The sequence below is a fragment of the Schistocerca gregaria genome, chromosome 9, assembly GCF_023897955.1.
Source record: "Schistocerca gregaria isolate iqSchGreg1 chromosome 9, iqSchGreg1.2, whole genome shotgun sequence".
In the NCBI taxonomy this organism is placed as follows: Eukaryota; Metazoa; Arthropoda; class Insecta; order Orthoptera; family Acrididae; genus Schistocerca; species Schistocerca gregaria.
Genome location: NC_064928.1, coordinates 200,533,036 through 200,553,125, shown reverse-complemented (window position 1 = coordinate 200,553,125; position 20,090 = coordinate 200,533,036). Strand labels below are relative to the sequence as shown.

Sequence of the window (20,090 nt, the reverse complement as noted above, 5' to 3'; positions counted from 1 at the left end):
TAGGTTAATAAAAGAGAAGCAGATATTAGAGAATAACCTATATTCACCAGATTTGCAATAAACTATCACTATACTTCTAGATGCCCCTCGCACTTGTTGTTGTGATCTTCAGTCCTGAGACTGGTTTGATGCAGCTCTCCATGCTACTCTATCCTGTGCAAGCTTCATCTCCCAGTACCTACTGAAGCCTACATCCTTCGGAATCTGCTTAGTGTATTCATCTCCTGGTCTCCCTCTATGATTTTTACCCTCCACGCTGCCCTCCAATACTAAATTGGTGATCCGTCGATACTTACACTAGCTCAATTTAACAGACTAAGGAAACACTTGGCTGCTTCCTCAGCTATATTAAAAAGTCTCTGTTTATATTACCCATTTAGTTTAATATATCCATGATCATGTTGGTAATCATAATTCCGTCTGATTTCTAAAATATAGTTTATCTTAAACTCATATTTAGGTTGGAACGGGGGAGGGGGGGAGAAAGTGGGGAGGGAACAAGAGACCAATCTGCAAGGTCATCGGTCTCATCGGATTAGGGAAGTAAGTCAGCCGTGCCCTTGCAAGGGAACCATCCCAGCATTTGCCTGGAGTGATTTAGGGAAATCACGGAAAACCTAAATCAGGATGGTCAGACGTGGGACTGAACTGTCGTCCTCCCGAATGCAAGTCCAGTGTGCTAACCACGATGCCACCTCGCTTGGTAGGAAGGCATGCTGAAAAGTAATTAGCCAAATTTTTTATGTGAGAAACTCAAAGCTTTTTAAATAAAACAAATGTTGAAACTTCCTTGCAGATTAAAACTGAATGCCAGACTGAGACTTGAGCTCGGACCCTTAGACTTTTGCAGACAATTGTTCTACTGAGCTACCCAAGCATCACTCATGACCTGTCCTTGCAGCTTTACTTCTGTCAGTACATCATCTCCTACCTTTCAAACTTCAAAGAACAGAATGAGATTTTTAATCTGCAGTGGAGTGTGCACTGATATAAGAATTCCTAGTAGGTTAAGTTTGGAAGATAGGAGATGAGGTAATGGTGGAAGTAAAGCTGTGAGGACAGTTTGTGAGTCATGCTTCTTTAGCTAAGTTGGTAGATCACTTGCTCAAGAAAGGCAAAGGTTCCAAGTTTGATTCTTGGTCTGGCAAAAATATTAATCTGCCAGGAAGTTTCATATCAGCGCAGACTCCACTGCAGAATGGAAATATCATTCTAAAAACAAGTGCTATTAACATTCTATATATGTATTCTTCATGTCAACATATTTGTTTCTCAACATAGCGATGCTGGCAACTAACTTCATGTCGACATATTTGTTTCTCAACATAGCGACACTGGCAACTAACACATTTCTCCCAACAAGAGATCAGTTTGTTGATACTGTCACTGTAGAATATTTGAGTTTGCAGACAGAGCCACAACCTCCCCTCTGCTTGCACTGCTCCTTCACCAAGTGAAGTCTCCGAAGGTGTTCTTTAAGTTTTGGAAACGGATGGAAACTGGACGGGGCCAAGTGAGGATGATCAATGGCAGTGAACCCAAGGAATTGTGTCAGATTGTTCTGTATGTCGCAGCACTTGTGTCTGGTCTGGTATTGCCGTGCTGGGAGAGGGCGCTCTACGTGTGACGAACTCTTCAAATTCAAAACCTGATTATAGGACACCATTTCCAATGTACCTATTTAGTTACATTACACACCACCACATTATATCTCAGAATTCGGAGCTCTTTCGTGGTAGAAGGCAGCAAATATGTTGGCATGAAGAATAAAGATGTAGAATGGTAATAATGTTTGGCTTATTTTAAAAGTTTTAAGAGATTTCAGATAAAAAATTTGGAAACATTTATTATCAGCGTGCCCTCATTTTAGCAACAAATAATTGTAAGAGTAAATGCTCAAAGCTAGTGTTAGAATTTTAACATCTTTGAAGAGGCTCCCGTAGACTACGCAGTTATCTAACATTCTTATTCCTCAAATATATTAAAAACAAAGATTCCAAGACTTACCAAGCGGGAAAGCGCCGGCAGACAGGCACATGAACAAAACACACAAACACACACACAGAATTACTAGCTTTCGCAACCGATGGTTGCTTCTTCAGGAAGGAGAGGGAAAGACGAAAGGATGTGGGTTTTAAGGGAGAGGGTAAGGAGTCATTCCAATCCCGGGAGCGGAAAGACTTCCCTTAGGGGAAAAAAAAGGACAGGTGTACACTCGCGCACACACACACACACACACACACACACACACACACACACACAAACACACAAATTAGAACAACATGCCACCCTCCACCTCAAAAAACTATCCAATCTCCTGGTTTCCCACCTCCGGAAAGGCAACTCACTCACCCTCCACAACCTTTCCAACAAACCTCAACCTCCTCTCATTGCACACAGACCCAGTCTCTCCCATCTACTCAATCTCCCACTTCCAGCTCCACTCCCCCCAACACCTCAAAATTCTAGTCAACACAATCTGGAACCACAACACCCCAATTCAGTAGTTAACCTTTCCTCCAAACCCCTCTCCCAATCCGAAACCTCTGTCCTATCCAAAGGCCTCACCTTCAGCCCCACTCCCAGGTTCAACCAAACTGCCCTTGTCAAAGATTTACTGTCCTACACTCGTAGTCTCTGCTGGAAATATCACTTTGCCACGAAGAAAAACAATCCTGATCCCACTCCTAATGATCCCACTCCCCAAGACACTATCCAAATTGAACCCTGCCTGCAACAGTTCCGTCCTCCATCACAGCGGGACCCACCTCCTCTTCCTCAAAATCACCCTCTCCAAACCTTCCAGGAATTTCTCACTTCCAGCCTTGCCTCTCAATCTTTCTTGAAAAACCTTAATCCTACTCCCAACATCACCACAGCCGAAGCCCAGGCTATCCGTGATCTGAAAGCTGACCGATCCATCATCATTCTTCCGGCTGACAAGGGTTCCACGACCGTGGTACTTGATCGTCGGGAGTATGTGGCTGAGGGACTGTGTCAGCTTTCAGACAACTCTACATACAAAGTTTGCCAAGGTAATCCCATTCCTGATGTCCAGGCGGAGCTTCAAGGAATCCTCAGAACCTTAGGCCCCCTACAAAACCTTTCACCTGACTCCATCAAACTCCTCACCCCACCGACACCTCGCACTCCTACCTTCTACCTACTTCCTAAAATTCACAAACCCAAACATCCTGGCCGCCCCATTGTAGCTGGTTACCAAGCCCCCACAGAACGTATCTCTGCCTACGTAGATCAACACCTTCAACCCATTACATGCAGTCTCCCATCCTTCATCAAAGACACCAACCACTTTCTCGAACGCCTGGAATCCGTACCCAGTCTGTTACCCCCGGAAACCATCCTTGTAACCATTGATGCCACTTCCCTATACACGAATATCCCGCACGTCCAGGGCCTCGCTGCAATGGAGCACTTCCTTTCACGCCGATCACCTGCCACCCTACCTAAAACCTCTTTCCTCGTCACCTTAGCCAGCTTCATCCTGACCCACAGCTTCTTCACTTTTGAAGGCCAGACATACCAACAATTAAAGGGAACAGCCATGGGTACCAGGATGGCCCCCTCGTATGCCAACCTATTTATGGGTCGCTTAGAGGAAGCCTTCTTGGTTACCCAAGCCTGCCAACCCAAAGTTTGGTACAGATTTATTGATGACATCTTCATGATCTGGACTCACAGTGAAGAACAACTCCAGAATTTCCTCTCCAACCTCAACTCCTTTGGTTCCATCAGATTCACCTGGTCCTACTCCAAATCCCATGCCACTTTCCTAGACGTTGACCTCCATCAGTCCAATGGCCAGCTGCACACATCCGTCCACATCAAATCCACCAACAAGCAACAGTGCCTCCATTATGACAGCTGCCACCCATTCCATATCAAACGGTCCCTTCCCTACAGCCTAGGCCTTCGTGGCAAACGAATCTGCTCCAGTCCTGAATCCCTCGACCATTACACCAACAACCTGAAAACAGCTTTCGCATCCCGCAACTACCCTCCCAACCTGGTACAGAAGCAGATAACCAGAGCCACTTCCTCATCCCCTCAAACCCAGAACCTCTCACAGAAGAACCCCAAAAGTGCCCCACTTGTGACAGAATACTTCCCGGGACTGGATCAGACCTTGAATGTGGCTCTCCAGCAGGGATACCACTTCCTAAAATCCTGCCCCGAAATGAGATCCATCCTTCATGAAATCCTCCCCACTCCACCAAGAGTGTCTTTCCGCCGTCCACCTAACCTTCGTAACCTCTTGGTTCATCCCTATGAAATCCCCAAACCACCTTCCCTACCCTCTGGCTCCTACCCTTGCAACCACCCCCGGTGTAAAACCTGTCCTATGCACCCTCCCACCACCACCTACTCCAGTCCTGTAACCCGGAAGGTGTACACGATCAAAGGGAGAGCCACGTGTGAAAGCACCCACGTGATTTACCAACTGACCTGCCTGCACTGTGACGCTTTCTATGTGGGAATGACCAGCAACAAACTGTCCATTCGCATGAATGGACACAGGCAGACAGTGTTTGTTGGTAATGAGGATCACCCTGTGGCTAAACATGCCTTGATGCACGTCCAGCACATCTTGGCACAGTGTTACACCGTCCGAGTTATCTGGATACTTCCCACCAACACCAACCTATCCGAACTCCGGAGATGGGAACTCGCCCTTCAGTATATCCTCTCTTCTCGATTTCGGCCAGGCCTCAACCTCCGCTAATTTCAAGTTGCCGCTGCTCATACCTCACCTGTCTTTCAACAACTTCTTTGCCTCTGTACTCCCGCCTCGACTGACATCTCTGCCCTTACTCTTTGCCTTTAAATATGTCTGCTTGTGTCTGTGTATGTGCGGATGGATGTGTGTGTGTGTGTGTGTGTGTGTGTGTGTGTGTGTGTGTGTGTGTGTGTGCGTGTGCGTGTGCGTGTGCGTGTGCGTGTGCGTGTGCGTGTGCGTGTGCGTGTGCGTGTGCGTGTGCGTGTGCGTGTGCGTGTGCGTGTGCGTGTGCGTGTGCGTGTGCGTGTGCGTGTGCGTGTGCGTGTGCGTGTGCGTGTGCGTGTGCGTGTGCGTGTGCGTGTGCGTGTGTGCGTGCGAGTGTACACCTGTCCTTTTTTTTTTCCCCTAAGGGAAGTCTTTCCGCTCCCGGGATTGGAATGACTCCTTACCCTCTCCCTTAAAACCCACATCCTTTCGTCTTTCCCTCTCCATCCTGAAGAAGCAACCATCGGTTGCGAAAGCTAGTAATTCTGTGTGTGTGTGTTTGTGTGTTTTGTTCATGTGCCTGTCTGCCGGCGCTTTCCCGCTTGGTAAGTCTTGGAATCTTTGTTTTTAATATATTTTTCCCATGTGGAAGTTTCTTTCTATTTTATTTACATCATTCTTATTCCTCACTTTCACTAAATAACTATCTTATTTAATTTAGCTACATTGCAGCTGAAAATATTTAAAGGCAATAAAGAGAGAAATGTGACAGAATACCAACTCTCTTAGAGATGAAAAATGAATGCGTTACTTTATTGTAAACACCAATATTTTTTGGAAATAATACTAACATCCATACATCAGTATTGTATTGTTGACATATATACAATATCTGTGTAGAGGGCTTTCATAATTCTGTTTTCTGTATTCTTTGTCTGGGTATTGGGTACAAGTAATCACATATCATGTCCTATGAATTTAACAAAACAAATATTCATTTAGTATTTCTGTGTTGTTGTTGTTGTTTTGGTCTTCAGTCCAGAGACTGGTTTGATGAAGCTCTCCATGCTACTCTATACTGTGAAAGCTTCTTCATTTCCCAGTACCTACTGCAACCTACATCTTTCTGAATCTGTTTAGTGTATTCATCTCTTGGTCTCCCCCTACAATTTATACCCTCCACATTGCCCTCCAGTACTAAACTGGTGATCCCTTGATGTCTCTGAATATGTCCTCCCAACTGATCCCTTCTTCTAGTCAAATTGTGCCACAAATTTTTCTTCTTCCCAATTTTATTCAGTATCTCATCCTTAGTTATGTGATCACCCCATCTAATCTTCTGCATTCTTCTGTAGCACCACATTTCAAAAGCTTCTATTCTCTTCTTGTCTAAACTATTTATCATCCACATTTCACTTCCATACATGGCTACACTAAATACAAATACTTTCAGAAACGACTTCCTGACACTTAAATCTATACTCGATGTTAACAAATTTCTCTTCTTCAGAAACACTTTCTTTGCCATTGCCAGCCTACATATTATACCCTCTCTGCTTCGACCATGAGCAGTTATTTTGCTCCCCAAATAGCAAAACTCATTTACTATGTTAAACGTCTCATTTCCTAATCTAATTCCCTCATCATAACCTGATTTAATTCGACTACATTCCATTATCCTTGTTTTGCTTTTGTTGATGTTTACCTTATATCGTCCTTTCAAGACCATGTCCATTCCATTCAGCTGCTCTTCCAGGTCCTTTGCTGTCTCTGACAGAATTACAATGTCATTGGTGAACCTCAAAGTTTTTATTTTTTCTCCGTGGATTTTAATTCCTATTCCAAATTTTTCTTCTGTTTCCTTTACTGCTTGCTCAATATACAGATTGAATAACATCGGGGATAGGCTACAACCCTATCTCACTCCCTTCCCAACCACTGCTTCCCCTTCATGCACCTCTATTATTATTACTGCCATCTGGTTTCTGTACAAATTGTAAATAGCCTTTCCCTCCCTGTATTTTACCCCTGCCACCTTCAGAATTTGAAAGAGAGTATTCCAGTCAACATTGTCAAAAGCTTTCTCTAAGTATACTGATTCTAGAAATGTAGGTTTGCCTTTCCTTAATCTATTTTCTAAGATTAGTCGTAGGATCAGTATTGCCTGACATGTTCCAACATTTCTACGGAATCCAAACTGATCTTCCCCAAGGTCAGCTTCTACCAGTTTTTCCATTCGTCTGCAAAGAATTCATGTTAGTATTTTGCAGCTGTGGCTTATTAAACTGATAGTTTGGTAATTTTCACATCTGTCAACACCTACTTTCTTTGGGATTGGAATTATTATATTCTTCTTGAAGTCTGAGGATATTTCATCTGTCTCATACATCTTGCTTACCAGATGATAGAGTTCTGTCAGGGCTGGCTCTCCCAAGGCTATCAGTAGTTCTAATGGAATGTTGTCAACTCCCAGGGCCTTGTTTCAACTTAGGTGTTTCAGTGCTCTGTCAGACTCTTCACATATTGATACAGTATAAATTGATACAGTATATAGCACCTCAGTTCATCTATACAGTAAATGCTTAATTATGTTTTAAAGAATTATGTTTGATTTCTTTGCAGCTTGAAGTCAGTTATGTATCTCCATCTGTTTAGTTTACTTGTTCAGGCAACTCAATGTTACTGAATGGGTGTGAACTGTTGACCTGTAATCATCAAAGTTCTACGTTGTGTCACTTTATGGAGCTTTAAGAGAGTGCATCCCCAGTTACTAAGGTGTTGTAGTGAGATATAGCCTCTATAATTGATATTGTCGACCACTTTACAAAAAATGGTAATGTTGCTGCTAATTTTAACACTGGTGGCTAAAGTCAAGTGTAACAGGTATATGGAAACTAGTAACTAGGCTAGTCAAAAATTGATGGTGCTTGTTAGTATTCAGATTGACACCACTTCTGAACATTATTTCTTTGAGCCAACATCAAACTATGGTGTCATACATTTAAAAAAAAAAGTTGATGTTGCCAATTTCCAAACACAATTTGAGTTTAGAAGAACTGTTTTCTCTCTGCTCTCTCAGTTAATGTAACCTGTCAGTTATATACATTTTCTTTCATTTAAGAGTAACAAAAATGTCAAAATACTTTTCTTCATTAAATTAATTTCTTGTCAGATCTTGTGTGTAAATCAATAATGACAGACTTCTCATACGACAAATTTAGGAAACAGTTTATCATTACAAATCTAAAAACAATGACTTTTTCAATATAAATAAAATCAGTATTTTAGCAACAATGTACAATCAGCTTCAAAATAAATTATGTACCAAAGTGTCAAACATATATATTTCAGAAAATTTTGCTATCTTTAAACACCCTTGTCTTCAGGTCAACCAATGAACAGATATCTCAGCTCTAAACACATGACACTGAGCTGCATGACTGGTTTACCCATGTTGCAGGATTGATATTGTGACTCACACCATCAGCTAGTAGAATTAAATAATTTTAGCCACTACTGGTTTACATGACCATCTTCTGGAATGAAAGTTGAAACCATATATATATGTGTAAGTGGTATATCATTACTAATGATTTGTAATCAACTTGTGATAAGCTGCTGATTGTCTGGCCCCGGTAGCTGAGTGGTCAGCATGACAGAATGTCAATCCTAAGGGCTCAGGTTCGATTCCCGGCTGGGTCGGAGATTTTCTCCACTCAGGGACTGGTTGTTGTGTTCTCCTAATCCCTATCATTTCATCCCCATTGACACACAAGTCGCCGAAATGGCGTCGAATCAAAAGACTTGCATCCAGCGAGTGGTCTACCTGACATGAGGCCCTAGTCACACGACATTTACATTTTTTTCTGTTGCTGATTGTTGGGTGCATTACGCAGCTTCTATGTTATAAATGCATAGTTCAGTTATTTTTGGAAAAATAAAAACTGAAGCATGAAATATTCTGTTATAACAAGAATTAGTATTTTAATTTAGGAATCTAATTTCTTATTGTGGGGACATGACTAAAACATCCAACAGTGGTTAAATAGCAACATTGATGCATCAATATTTGAGCAGCTAAGTGACACAGATAGGGTGAAAAAATTGTGTCTGATAGAGAAACAGAGTGGAGGCAAGACGATATAAGGAAGTTGTTCTCACACATACGAAAACACTGAAACCTGTTGATCTGCTACCAGAGTATGCAAGATGAGATTCATTTGATTCACTAGATTGTGTGAATCTTTGGAAAATGAGAAGTAGCATCAAGAAAAAAAGTGAGTTACAAAAACATGGGGAAATGTTTTTCAAAAGTAACCTGAAACAAAATGAAATGCAGTGTGTGTAAGTACAATTTTGTAAAAAAGCTTCGTTTCCCAGTTACTAACATGTGAAGAATGCAGAGGGATTTCAAATAAAAAGTGTGCTTTGTAAACAGAAGTTTCTGGTCAAAACACTTGTATTGGATTATCCGTGTTTTTCAGTTAGCCGTGCAATCTCAGGACCATATAAACCCAGATAATTGAGGGCTTACTGTAGTACTGACACACAGATATGAATTTCAACTTTTGTGCCTGAAGATAGTAGTGTTACATTAAAATCAGTAGCAAATAACGTTGTTTAATTCTGCAGCTGAAGATGTTATCCTCAATGTCATTTCTGCAAAATTTCATAGCTGTTGAACACTGCTTACCAAAAAGTGGATAATGAAATGTAACTGTCTCAGCAATGTTTCAGTGTAGATTCCCTGGATTAATATAGCACCCAATACAGTGAATTGTTACTATGCATGGATGCTACTACAATTTTCACTTTTCTTTACAAATGTTTTACATAAATATAAATAGCAATCATGTAGGATAAACATATGCAGGTCTGAGGTGCTTCACTATTTATGTGATATAAATTCACAAATTTTATATGAAGTTTTGTTCTTTTATTAAATTGAAATTGATTATGAATTCTGCTCCATGTTATGTACATTTACTAAATTCATGGGGACAAGTACTGATGCGCTATATTAGTCATACAAAATCATATATGAAATTGCTACTCAAAACAAATATATGAACTTGAATTTTAGAAAATCACAACAATTCTTTGATAGAAAAAAATATGTATTTTAAGGTGAGAGCACCTAGTAAGCAAACTGTAACACAATAAATTACGTAAAAATTATTGTAATGTAGTAAAACTAATAATGATGAATTTTATAACAATGAAAATTTTGTGAATTACTCCATTTATTCATGTTGTTTTTGAGTTATGGAGCGCTGCATTGCTCTGTTGCATTTACCTTTATATATAAGTTTGTAAATTAATAATTAACCTTCATATATAGTTCATGGCCAATTTGGAAAAAAGTTACTTACTGTTTTTGCAAATTCAACATAACTCAATCAATCAATCAAATTGGTGCTGAAGGACCCTGTAGACGGTGCGCCGACCTCACAATGCTCCTCCATGGATGGTGATCTTGTGCTCTTTGGATCCAGTTGTCACAAACTCCTAGCTGGCAAAGGCCTTCCTGCAGCTTATCCGCCCATCGCTTTCTGGGTCTTCCAATTGGACGGATACCATCAGATCTTCCCATAAATAAGGCTATTGCCCGAGAGGTGTCTGGTCTCCTGGCAATGTGGCCTGCCAAACTTATTCTGTTCAGCTGCCTCATCAGCTCATACAATTCTTGTTTTTTTTTTTTTTTTCTATGTCCCCATGAGCTCCCTTCCTGAACTGGCCCAAAGATCTTTCTCATAATTTTTCTTTCGAAGACCAACAAGTTTTCTTCGTCCTTCTTTTCTGTGCTTAGGGTTTCTGTCTCACACAATACTGGCACTATCACGGTATTACATTCATTAAGTTTGGTCTTAATTGACAGATTCTTGAATGACATTATCTGCTTTAGGCTGAAATAAATTTTAGACCCATTCACAATACATTGGTTTTAAACCATTTTTCCTCTTGAACCATGTACCAAGGTATTTAAAATTCTCCACTTCAGCAAATTTCCATATCCCTACCTGCAGTAGGATGTCTTTAGGGGCTTCACTTGATACCTCCATTACCTCAGTCTTTTCCGCATTAATCCGTAACCCGATCTTACTTGCATTTTGTTCAAGGTCCTCTACATTTTCTGCCATCTCTTCCTCTGATTCTGCTAGAACAGTGATGTTGTCTGCATAAACTAATAAATCTGTCTTGCCATTTAGCATCATCACTTTGTTTTCTCTCTTCATTTCTCAGGTTACCTTCTCTAGATTAAATAACAGTGGTGAAATAACATCACCTTGTCTCACTCCCGTTCTGATAAGGAATTCCTTGGACAACTCCCCTTGGTATTTGACTTTGGCTCTTGCTTCCGCTGTGCATATCTATTAACTCTACCAGGTGTACCGGTATGAAATTAGCATTAAGATACAAATGGGTCGATAGGGAACATTTGTTGTGAACGAGCCTTAATTTTTTTTTTGTTTGCTTGGTATGACATCTGTCAACGATATTTAGTATACATCAAGTCATGGAACAAATAACATCATATGTTTTCATTGTGTTAGCAATGTCGAATTTTGTACCAGAAAATGATGATCTGCGGAAAGCATTAATTTTTTGTTTTCATTTGAAAAAAAGGCTGCAGAGTCGCATCGAGTGCTTGTCGAGGCATATGGTGATCATGCTCTATCAGAAGCAACATGCAAAAGATGGTTTCAACAGTTCATAAATAATGATTCTGATGTAAGAAATGAAGAACGTGGAAGACCACCAAAAAAGTTTGAAGACACTGAATTGCAAGATACTTTGAGTCAGAAGCAAATGGCAGCATTTTGAAAGCTATGGGAAAGATCCAAAAGTGTGGAAAATGGGTGTCACATGAACTGAATGAAAGACAGATGGAAAACCAAAAAACCATTTGCCAAATTCTGCTTCAAAGACATGAAAGAAAATCAATTTTGCATTGAATTGTTACTGACAATGAAAAATGGATTTATTTTAAGAATCCTAAATGGGAAAAATCATGGGTTAATCTGGGACAACCATCATCATCGACTGCAAAACCAGATCGATTCGGCAAGAAGACAATGCTCTGTGTTTGGTGGAATCAGAAAGGTGTCGTGTATCATGAGCTTCTAAAACCCGGTGAAACTGTGAATACTAATCGCTACAGATAACAAATAATCAATTTGAACTATGCATTGATCGATAAAAGACCAAAATGGGCCAGAAGACATGGCAAAGTAATTTTTTTACCCGACAATGCACCTGCACACAAAGCAAAACTGGGAGCTGATACCCCACCCGCCATATTCACCAGACTTGGCTCCTTCCGACTACCATTTGTTTTCATCAATGGGACACGCATTGGCTGAGGAACACTTCGATTCCTACGAAGAAGCCAAAAATTGGGTGTCTGATTGGTTTGCTTCAAAAGACGAACATTTCTATTGACATGGTATCCAAAAATTGCCAGAAAGGTGGTCAAAATGTATAGAAAGCAATGGTCAGTAGTTTGAATAAAATGTTTTTACTTTTCAATTCAAAATTAATGTTTCATTTTCACAAAAAAAAACTCATTTCATACACGTATACCTGGTATTTAAGAGCAATAATTAGTTAAAAAAATTGTGTATGTTTATATATTCTGGTAAAGGTAACAGAACAACACAGCACATCACACCTCGAAAAAATCACAAATAAATGGCTTAACACACACTTGAAAATGGGAATCATTTCTGGAAATATGTCATGCAGAAGATAAATAAAAAGAAAATTATGATTGGTATCAGAATGTTAATTTACAACAAAACCCACTTTTTTCGAAGATGCAGGCTTTCACCAATCATTTCAAATGGATAAAATCATATTACTAAATTTGTTGGGGTGGCAATGCTAAAACAGAAAGTTAGCTTGTTCTTGTCTGTGTAATAGAGTCTCAAGCAGTCTGTTGTACATGTACTGCTGCTACACAGCATGTCGGCCCACCTTGGTGACCTTCTCCCGGTGTTGCTCCTCGAGTCGCTGCTGTGCGTCCTTGTAGGCCTGGTGCTCGATGCGTGGATCGAAGTGCGTGAAGTAGGGGTCAGGCGTGGGCACGGGGGTGGCCGCCTGCGAGCCGGCTCCGGAGGCGGTGGCGGGTGCAGCTGTGGGGCTGGGCAGAGCGGCTGCAGCTGGGGCCCTGTCAGAGGGACAGCCATGATACTGACGAAAAACCAGTTTCTAACACATTCTCTGAATGTGAATATGTAAACATGTTCTTGTACACAATAACTTCATGAAACCATTCATTCCTCCACAACTCATGTTCTGTCAATTCTATCATGAAGGAGTGCTTTCAGCATGAATCAGGTTATACATTAACAGGCAAAAGCAAGTTCTGATAGCTACTTCTGTAAGATATCCTTACAACAAATTATGGTTCACACTAATCTATTCAAACTGATAATTATGGTATTTACTTCTAACTTACTTAATAGATGTATTTCAGGTGAAAAACAGCTACAGTACTTGGAAAAAAAGCCACAACTCCTTGTCCTAAACTACTCAGTTGCTCTTATTATAGTATAGCTAGCTGGGAAAACCAGAACTGCCCAGGTTGTTTTTTTTTCACAATTTCTTCTATTAGTGCATATTTTCTACCCTCCTTGCTTTGTCCATCTTCTCTTCCCCCCTCTCTCTGTTAATCTGCTCCTTACCACCTCTGTAAGTCTATCTCATCCTCACCCTTTCTTTCTTAATCTTCTGCTCCCACTCTCTCTGTCCATTTCCTCCTCTTTCTCTTTCCACTTCCTCCTCCCCTTCTGTCTGTTTCTCTCCTCCTCCACCATCTCTCTGGCTCTTCCTCTCCCTGTCTCTGTCCATCTCCTCCCCTTTCCTTTACCTGTCCATCTCCACCTCTCCCCTCTCTGTTCACTTTCCCCCCTTTATCTCTGTCCATCTCCTCCTCCTCATCCTCCTCCTCCTATCTGTGCCTATCTCTTCCTCTCCCCCTCACTGTCTGTCCATCTCCTCATTCTCCCTTCTCTCTGATTAGTATCACACTCACCCCAATAGGAAGTTTGTGGTTCTTACTCCTACAATATTTACTTCCAAGTTGTAACTAATATGTCAACTATATTTGATTGAAATCATTCCAGGGGTTCATTATGAGCTTTTTATCTGTGGCTTTGCTCACTTATGCACATGTCCAATATATTTCACACATATTCAACATATCTCATGCACATTTGTACATGTATTTCACCGGAATGTCCAGTGAATTTTGTCCTGCAGTTTCGTTTTCACACAGCTTAATGTCTATGGCGTTATATGGCCTGAATTGTTTGTTACACAGCGATATTTTTTTCTATGTACATTTAACAGTATATGCAGATACAGTGTGTGACATGTATTGCAAATAGAGTTAGCATCAAAGAAGTAATAAACTGAAACTTTATGCATGATGAGCTAGTTTTTACTTGCATATTAGTATTTGATATCACATCTCTTGAACTATAAGTCGTACAGCCCGCCCAGCTTGCCACGTGGTCCATTGCGCTGTTCCCTGAGCGGGATGGTGTGCCGGTCCCTGGCATCACAACAACCCCAACCCCTTCTCAAACTTTCATCAACAAATCCCTCTTTCCTGAGAACTGGATGTCTGATCTATTATATACTGCTTTCTTGCTTTGTTGCATACCATTTTTTTAGATGTTGTACAATTTTATTTTAAAATCCTGCATAATACCATTTTTTTCCTATTCAGAAGCATATAACCTCAGAGAATGACTATGTTTAATGTTTGAAATGTGCCCACCCTTGTTTTTAACAGAAAACAGCTTCAGGCCTTATGAAAACACCTGATGCAATTTCTCCCAATATTCGAGTCATATGAAGGTGGTTGAAATACTTGAACGTTTTATACAATGAAAGTTGTCCTACAGCCAGATGATATCCACTGAAAACTTTCATCATAACATGGGACTCCATTTTTCTGCAGAGGCGTGAGCCTTAAAAACATGGTCACCAGATCAAGAGACAGTCAATAACCTCTCTTTTAATCTGCATTTTAAACTGTGAAAGAGCTGTCAAACAGCACAATAAATTCCACAAGGGAAGGAAAGGCAGCACTAAAACCATCAAACTTGTTACTTCATAGAACTGGAAACTGGGAATGTTAGCTGTTATGTTTTTTGTTATGATGAAAAAAGGCTATTCTTCCACTATTTTTCTCCCATTCAAGTGTGTTTGTTGTTTTAATTTATTTTTAGTATATCTCAAAGCAACTACAGCTTCACCTTCAGCAACTTGAGCAATGTTAATCTTCCTTTTTGTCTTGCCTTTTCCAGTTTCTCTACAGCCAGTATTGTTGTATGAGTGGTGGCAATGTTAGTGACAACTGGTGGCCAGATGCCCTTTGTGACGTGCCCTATAAACAAGGAGATGCATAAGAAGTAGGTTTTCTCAAAACAGAGCAAAAAATTACCGAACCTATACTCATTTAGTCTTCTTTTGACTTTTTCCCACACTATTGGTGAATAATCCTAACGTAATTAAATCTATATACAGTAATTAGGGTTCTGCGTCTTCAACAATTTAGATTTTCAGGCTTATCGTCAAATATTTAACACATTAACTGAGTTGTGACGTAATAAGACGTCTGAAGGTTTTTTATTCTTTACGGAATCGGGGGTGGGGTAGGATCATTGGTTTGTACCAACTGCGACAATATTTCGTACAGAAGTCAGTGGATGGCACGTAGCCACACATTTGCAGTTACCTCGCAAACGCCTCATTTTTTGTTCCATGCTTACCGAAACATTTTTGTTTCTACGAAGTATTATCGTGTACTTTCTCGCCCCTGTCAGTGACCCCTACTAATCGTGAAACACGCTGAATAAAAATGTTGCAGTTGGCACGTCTCTCTAGCCGCTTTGAGCCCCCTCTATTACATAGATACCACGGGATACTCGTGCAGCGCGACATGTGGAAAGCTGAGGAAATCCAGCGGTGAGGTCACATCCAGGAGCGACAACAGCTGCAGGAAACAGCATTCACTTTGTTGGTACGTCAAACAACTCGTGACTGCGGTTCACGGGAAGCGGGTTGCTAGCGGAAAGGACGTAAACTGCGAAGGTGCCGGTAACGCAGCAAGTGACGAACTATTGGGCATTCCGGCCGCACAGGCTTCTGTCCGAGGTCGAATGAGTCATCTACAACATCTTTTCAATGGAGAGCGAGCGCCAGTCGAAACAAGTCTTTAGTGTCCATCTAGTGTTTGTTTAAAATGGACTGACTCAGACACGCCGACAGCAAGGTCATTGAAGCTATTCTATTTTCGAATGCTCGGAGGTTGAAATCTCATGAAATTTGCCGTACATTTAAATTACGAGGGTCATTTCAAAAGTCGTGCACAGTGCGCATGCGCGACCGTTTCCGTGGTGAGACCAAATTACAAATCATTTAAGTTGTGAGCGACACTTTAGACGACGTGTCTGCTGGTTCGCGTAGCTGTGTCGTGAGTAATTCAATTTTAAAATGGAAGATAAAACCGAGTCAGGTCGGATTACACGCGGCGACCAGCGTCCGTTCCCACATTCAAAATCGAATCCTTAAGTGCAAAAAATGGTTCAAATGGCTCTGAGCACTACGGGACTAAACTTCTGAGGTCATCAGTCGCCTAGAACTTAGAACTAATTAAACCTAACTAACCTAAGGACGTCACACACATCCATGCCCGAGGCAGGATTCGAACCTGCGACCGGAGCGGTCGCTCGGCTCCAGACTGTAGCGCCTAGAACCGCACGGCCACTCCGGCCGGCCCCTTAAGTGCAAAGAAGCCAAAGGAAAAATTTCCGTTGGGCTCTTTCAACGCATTACAATGCTTTGAGACAGGTGTGTGGGAATAGTGTGTTGATCATAGCACAATATCGCGGTTTCCGTAAGGTCGGGTAAGCACTGAAGACAACCCAAGAAGCAGAAGGCCGACAACTGCAACAGACTCCACCCCTCAGGTTATTGTCAATGACGTTCTGAGAGAGGATCGACGGAAAACATGTGACGAAACAGCGTTGTACTCGCTGAGAAGTACGAGGGGCGTTTGAAAAGTCCGTGCAAAAATAAAAACTACTTACGTGTTTGGGGTAAACATTTTTATTTTTCGACATGTACTTCAGAGCCCATGTTTACCGAACTTTTTCCCTTCTTTTGGTCCACTCTACCACCTCTGAAAGTCTGCCATTTCATAACATTTACAGACTTTCATAGCGGTCAGGGCTCATCATATACGGGTTACTCATATTAATTAGTGAATGAATTGTAAACCTTCGTATCTGTACACGTTTCAACATTCGAATCAATTGTTAGTAAGTGATGATGCAACTACAGCAAACAAAGTTATATATTACTTTAACTATTTTATATTAGATGCGCGGGACTAGCCTCAGCATTATAAACAGAAGAAGAGCAGTTTCTGAAAAGGGTTGTTCCACTTGAAACCTGTGTACGAGATTTTGACCCACAACTGAAGTCTCAGCCGTCACAATTGGGAAGTTCGACTCCCGGCGCGCGGAAAAATTCGTCCGCCAACAACAAAAAGGTGAAACTGATGATCACCTTCGCACATGGCACGAATGGAATCATAGCTGCAAATAGAGTTCCCCAGCATGCGTCTGAAACAGGTGCGTACTATAAGCTGTTTCTGCAAAATGATTTGCACCCGAAAATTCTTCAAAAAAGGGCGCGATGTGCTTGCACTAGTGTCCGTTTTGCACGCTAACGCAATACCGCATATTGACCTACCAGTGAGAGAAACGCTCGACAAATGTAGATGGAAAATACGAAGGTGAATCAAATGAAAACTTTAAATGTTTCTTTAAAATATTATTTATTATGCAGACGTGGTACAAAGCTGTATCACTTTTCAACATAATCTTCCCCACACTCATGCATGTCCTCCAGCGCTTACAAAGTGCATAAATTCCTTTAGATAAAAAATTCTTTTGGCAGTCCGCGCAACCAATCGTGCACCATGTGGCGTGGCGTACCTCTTCATCAGAACGGAACTTGTTTCCTCCCATCGCGTCTTTGAGTGGTCCAAACATATGTAAATCACTTGAGGCAAGGTTTGATGAGTATGGTGGATGAGGCAGACACTCAAATTGCAGGTCTGCAACTGTTGTACAGGCTGTGTGTGGCCTTGCATTGGAATGTTGCAAAAGGACACCTGCTGACAGCATCCACGTCGCTTTGATTTGATTGCACGCCGCAGAAGGTTTTTTAGGAGATGCACTAGTGACAGAAGAAGAGCAGTTTCTGAAAAGGGCTGTTCCACTTGAAACCTGTGTACGAGATTTTGACCCAGAACTGAAGTCTCAGCCGTCACAATTGGGAAGTTCGACTCCCGGCGGGTGGTTCCTCCAGGCTCCAAAATGACACCTTTTTCGTCCCAAAACAGAGTCAGCATAACCTTCCCTGCCGATGGTTCTGTTCGGAACTTCTTTGGTTTTGGCGATGAGGAATGGCTCCATTCCTTGCTCGCTCTCTTCGTTTCCGGTTGGTGGAAGTGAACCCAGGTTTCGTCCCCAGTAACGATTCTTGCAAAGAACCCATCACCTTCTCGTTCAAAGCGCCGAAGAAGTCCCTCGCAAGCATCAACACGTCGTTCTCTCATTTCAGGAGTCAGCTGCCGTGGCACCCATCTTGCAGACACTTTGTGAAACTGGAGCACATCATGCACAATGTGGTGTGCTGACCAATGACTAATTTGTAAACATGCTGCAATGTCATTCAGTGTTTTCCTTCACTATGGCTTCAACTGCTGCAATGTTCTGTGGAGTCACAACTCGTTGTGCCTGACCTGAACGAGGAGCATCTTCCACTGAAGTCACACCATTTGCTAACTTCCTACTTCATTCGGAGACTTGCTGCTGTGACAAACATGCATCACCGTACTCAACCTTCATTCGTTGATGAATTTCAGTAGTTTTCACACCTTCACTGCGCAAAAACCGAATAACAGAACATTGTTCTTCCCTGGTGCAAGTAGCAAGTGGGGCGGCCATCTTTATACTGATACTGAGACGGTATGTGTGCATCTGCAGTATGTTGCCACCTACAGGCCATTCTGCACGCTGTTTGTAGCATGCTTACCAACTTACAGGATAACGGCGCGAAATTTCGATTTGTTATTACAAATTTAAGGTTTTCATTTGACTCACCCTCGTATTTCCCCACCCACCATACAGTCCTGATATGAGCCCACCAAAACTTTGAGCTAATTCCAAACTGAAGGAAAAATGTTTTGATCCAAGTGATGAAGATTTGAGTGAGATGAGTAATCAGACAGCTCAACAGTGATAGTACCCTATCCGGAATACAGAACTTACCATAACGTTGGGAAGTTGTCTTAAGCAAGAATGGAGATTATATTGAATGTCTGTAATGGTGTTCTGTCAAATGAATTACTTTCTTCGATTCTATCTTAAAGTGTACAGACCTTTTGGAATGAGCCGCGTAGTTGGCGTCTCAAGGTTAAGGCCAGTAGCTGCGACGTTGTCGAATGTGGCGTCGTATCTCGAAAATTAAAGTACTCATTGAAAAATTTTCTTTTTTCTCTCGTTTATTAGCGGAATACTTTGCTCGTTAACATATTCTTTCGAAATTTGTTTATCTTTTTGCGTCTGCTATGCAAAATCTTCAGAAAACAGATAATTTTTGCTTTTTCCAATTTTAACAATATTTATCTCGCAACTAGTACGAAATTTAAAGCTTGTATCTCCTACAATAACCAGGTAAAATTTCTGATCACCTACGTAATAGACGGTATTATATCCCACAAATGTTCGGTGGGATTCATATCGAGCGAGATGAGTGGCCAAATCATTCACTCGTATTGTCCAGAATGTTGGGACAAGGTGCACTGCTCTTCCATGAAAGTTGCATCGTTGTTTGGGAACATGACGTCCATGCAAATGGTCTCCAAGTAGCCGAACATAACCATTTTTAGTCAGTCATGGGTCCAGTTGGACCAAAGGGCCCAGTCTGTTCCATGGAAACAAGGTCCACACCATTATGGAGCCACGACCAGTTTGCACAGTGCCTTGTAGACAACTTGGATCCACTTCCTCTTGGGGTCTGCACCACACTTGAACCCTGCCATTAGCCCTTACTAACTGAAATCGGGACCCACCTGAACAGGGCACGGTTTTCCAGTCGCCTAGTCTCCAACCGATATGGTCACAAGCCCAGGAGAGGCGCTGCAAATGACATCGAGCTACGTTGCACTGCCCTAACGGATACGTTCGTCGTACGTTCCACATTGATTTCTGCGGTTATTTCACACATTATTGCTTGCCTGTTAGCACTGACAACTCTCTGGAAATACCTCTGCTCTCAT

At 41.6% G+C, this 20,090-nt stretch overlaps 1 protein-coding gene across 1 annotated transcript in view; it reads right to left on the bottom strand.

The window, feature by feature from the left end:
- Window positions 1-20,090, bottom strand: part of LOC126292035 (amyloid-beta-like protein) — a 1,795,419-nt gene that overhangs the window by 31,234 nt on the left and 1,744,095 nt on the right. The window contains exon 7 of the mRNA XM_049985828.1: window positions 12,701-12,893. Coding sequence (XP_049841785.1) covers window positions 12,701-12,893 — 193 coding nt within the window. The remainder of the gene's footprint in view (window positions 1-12,700; window positions 12,894-20,090) is intronic.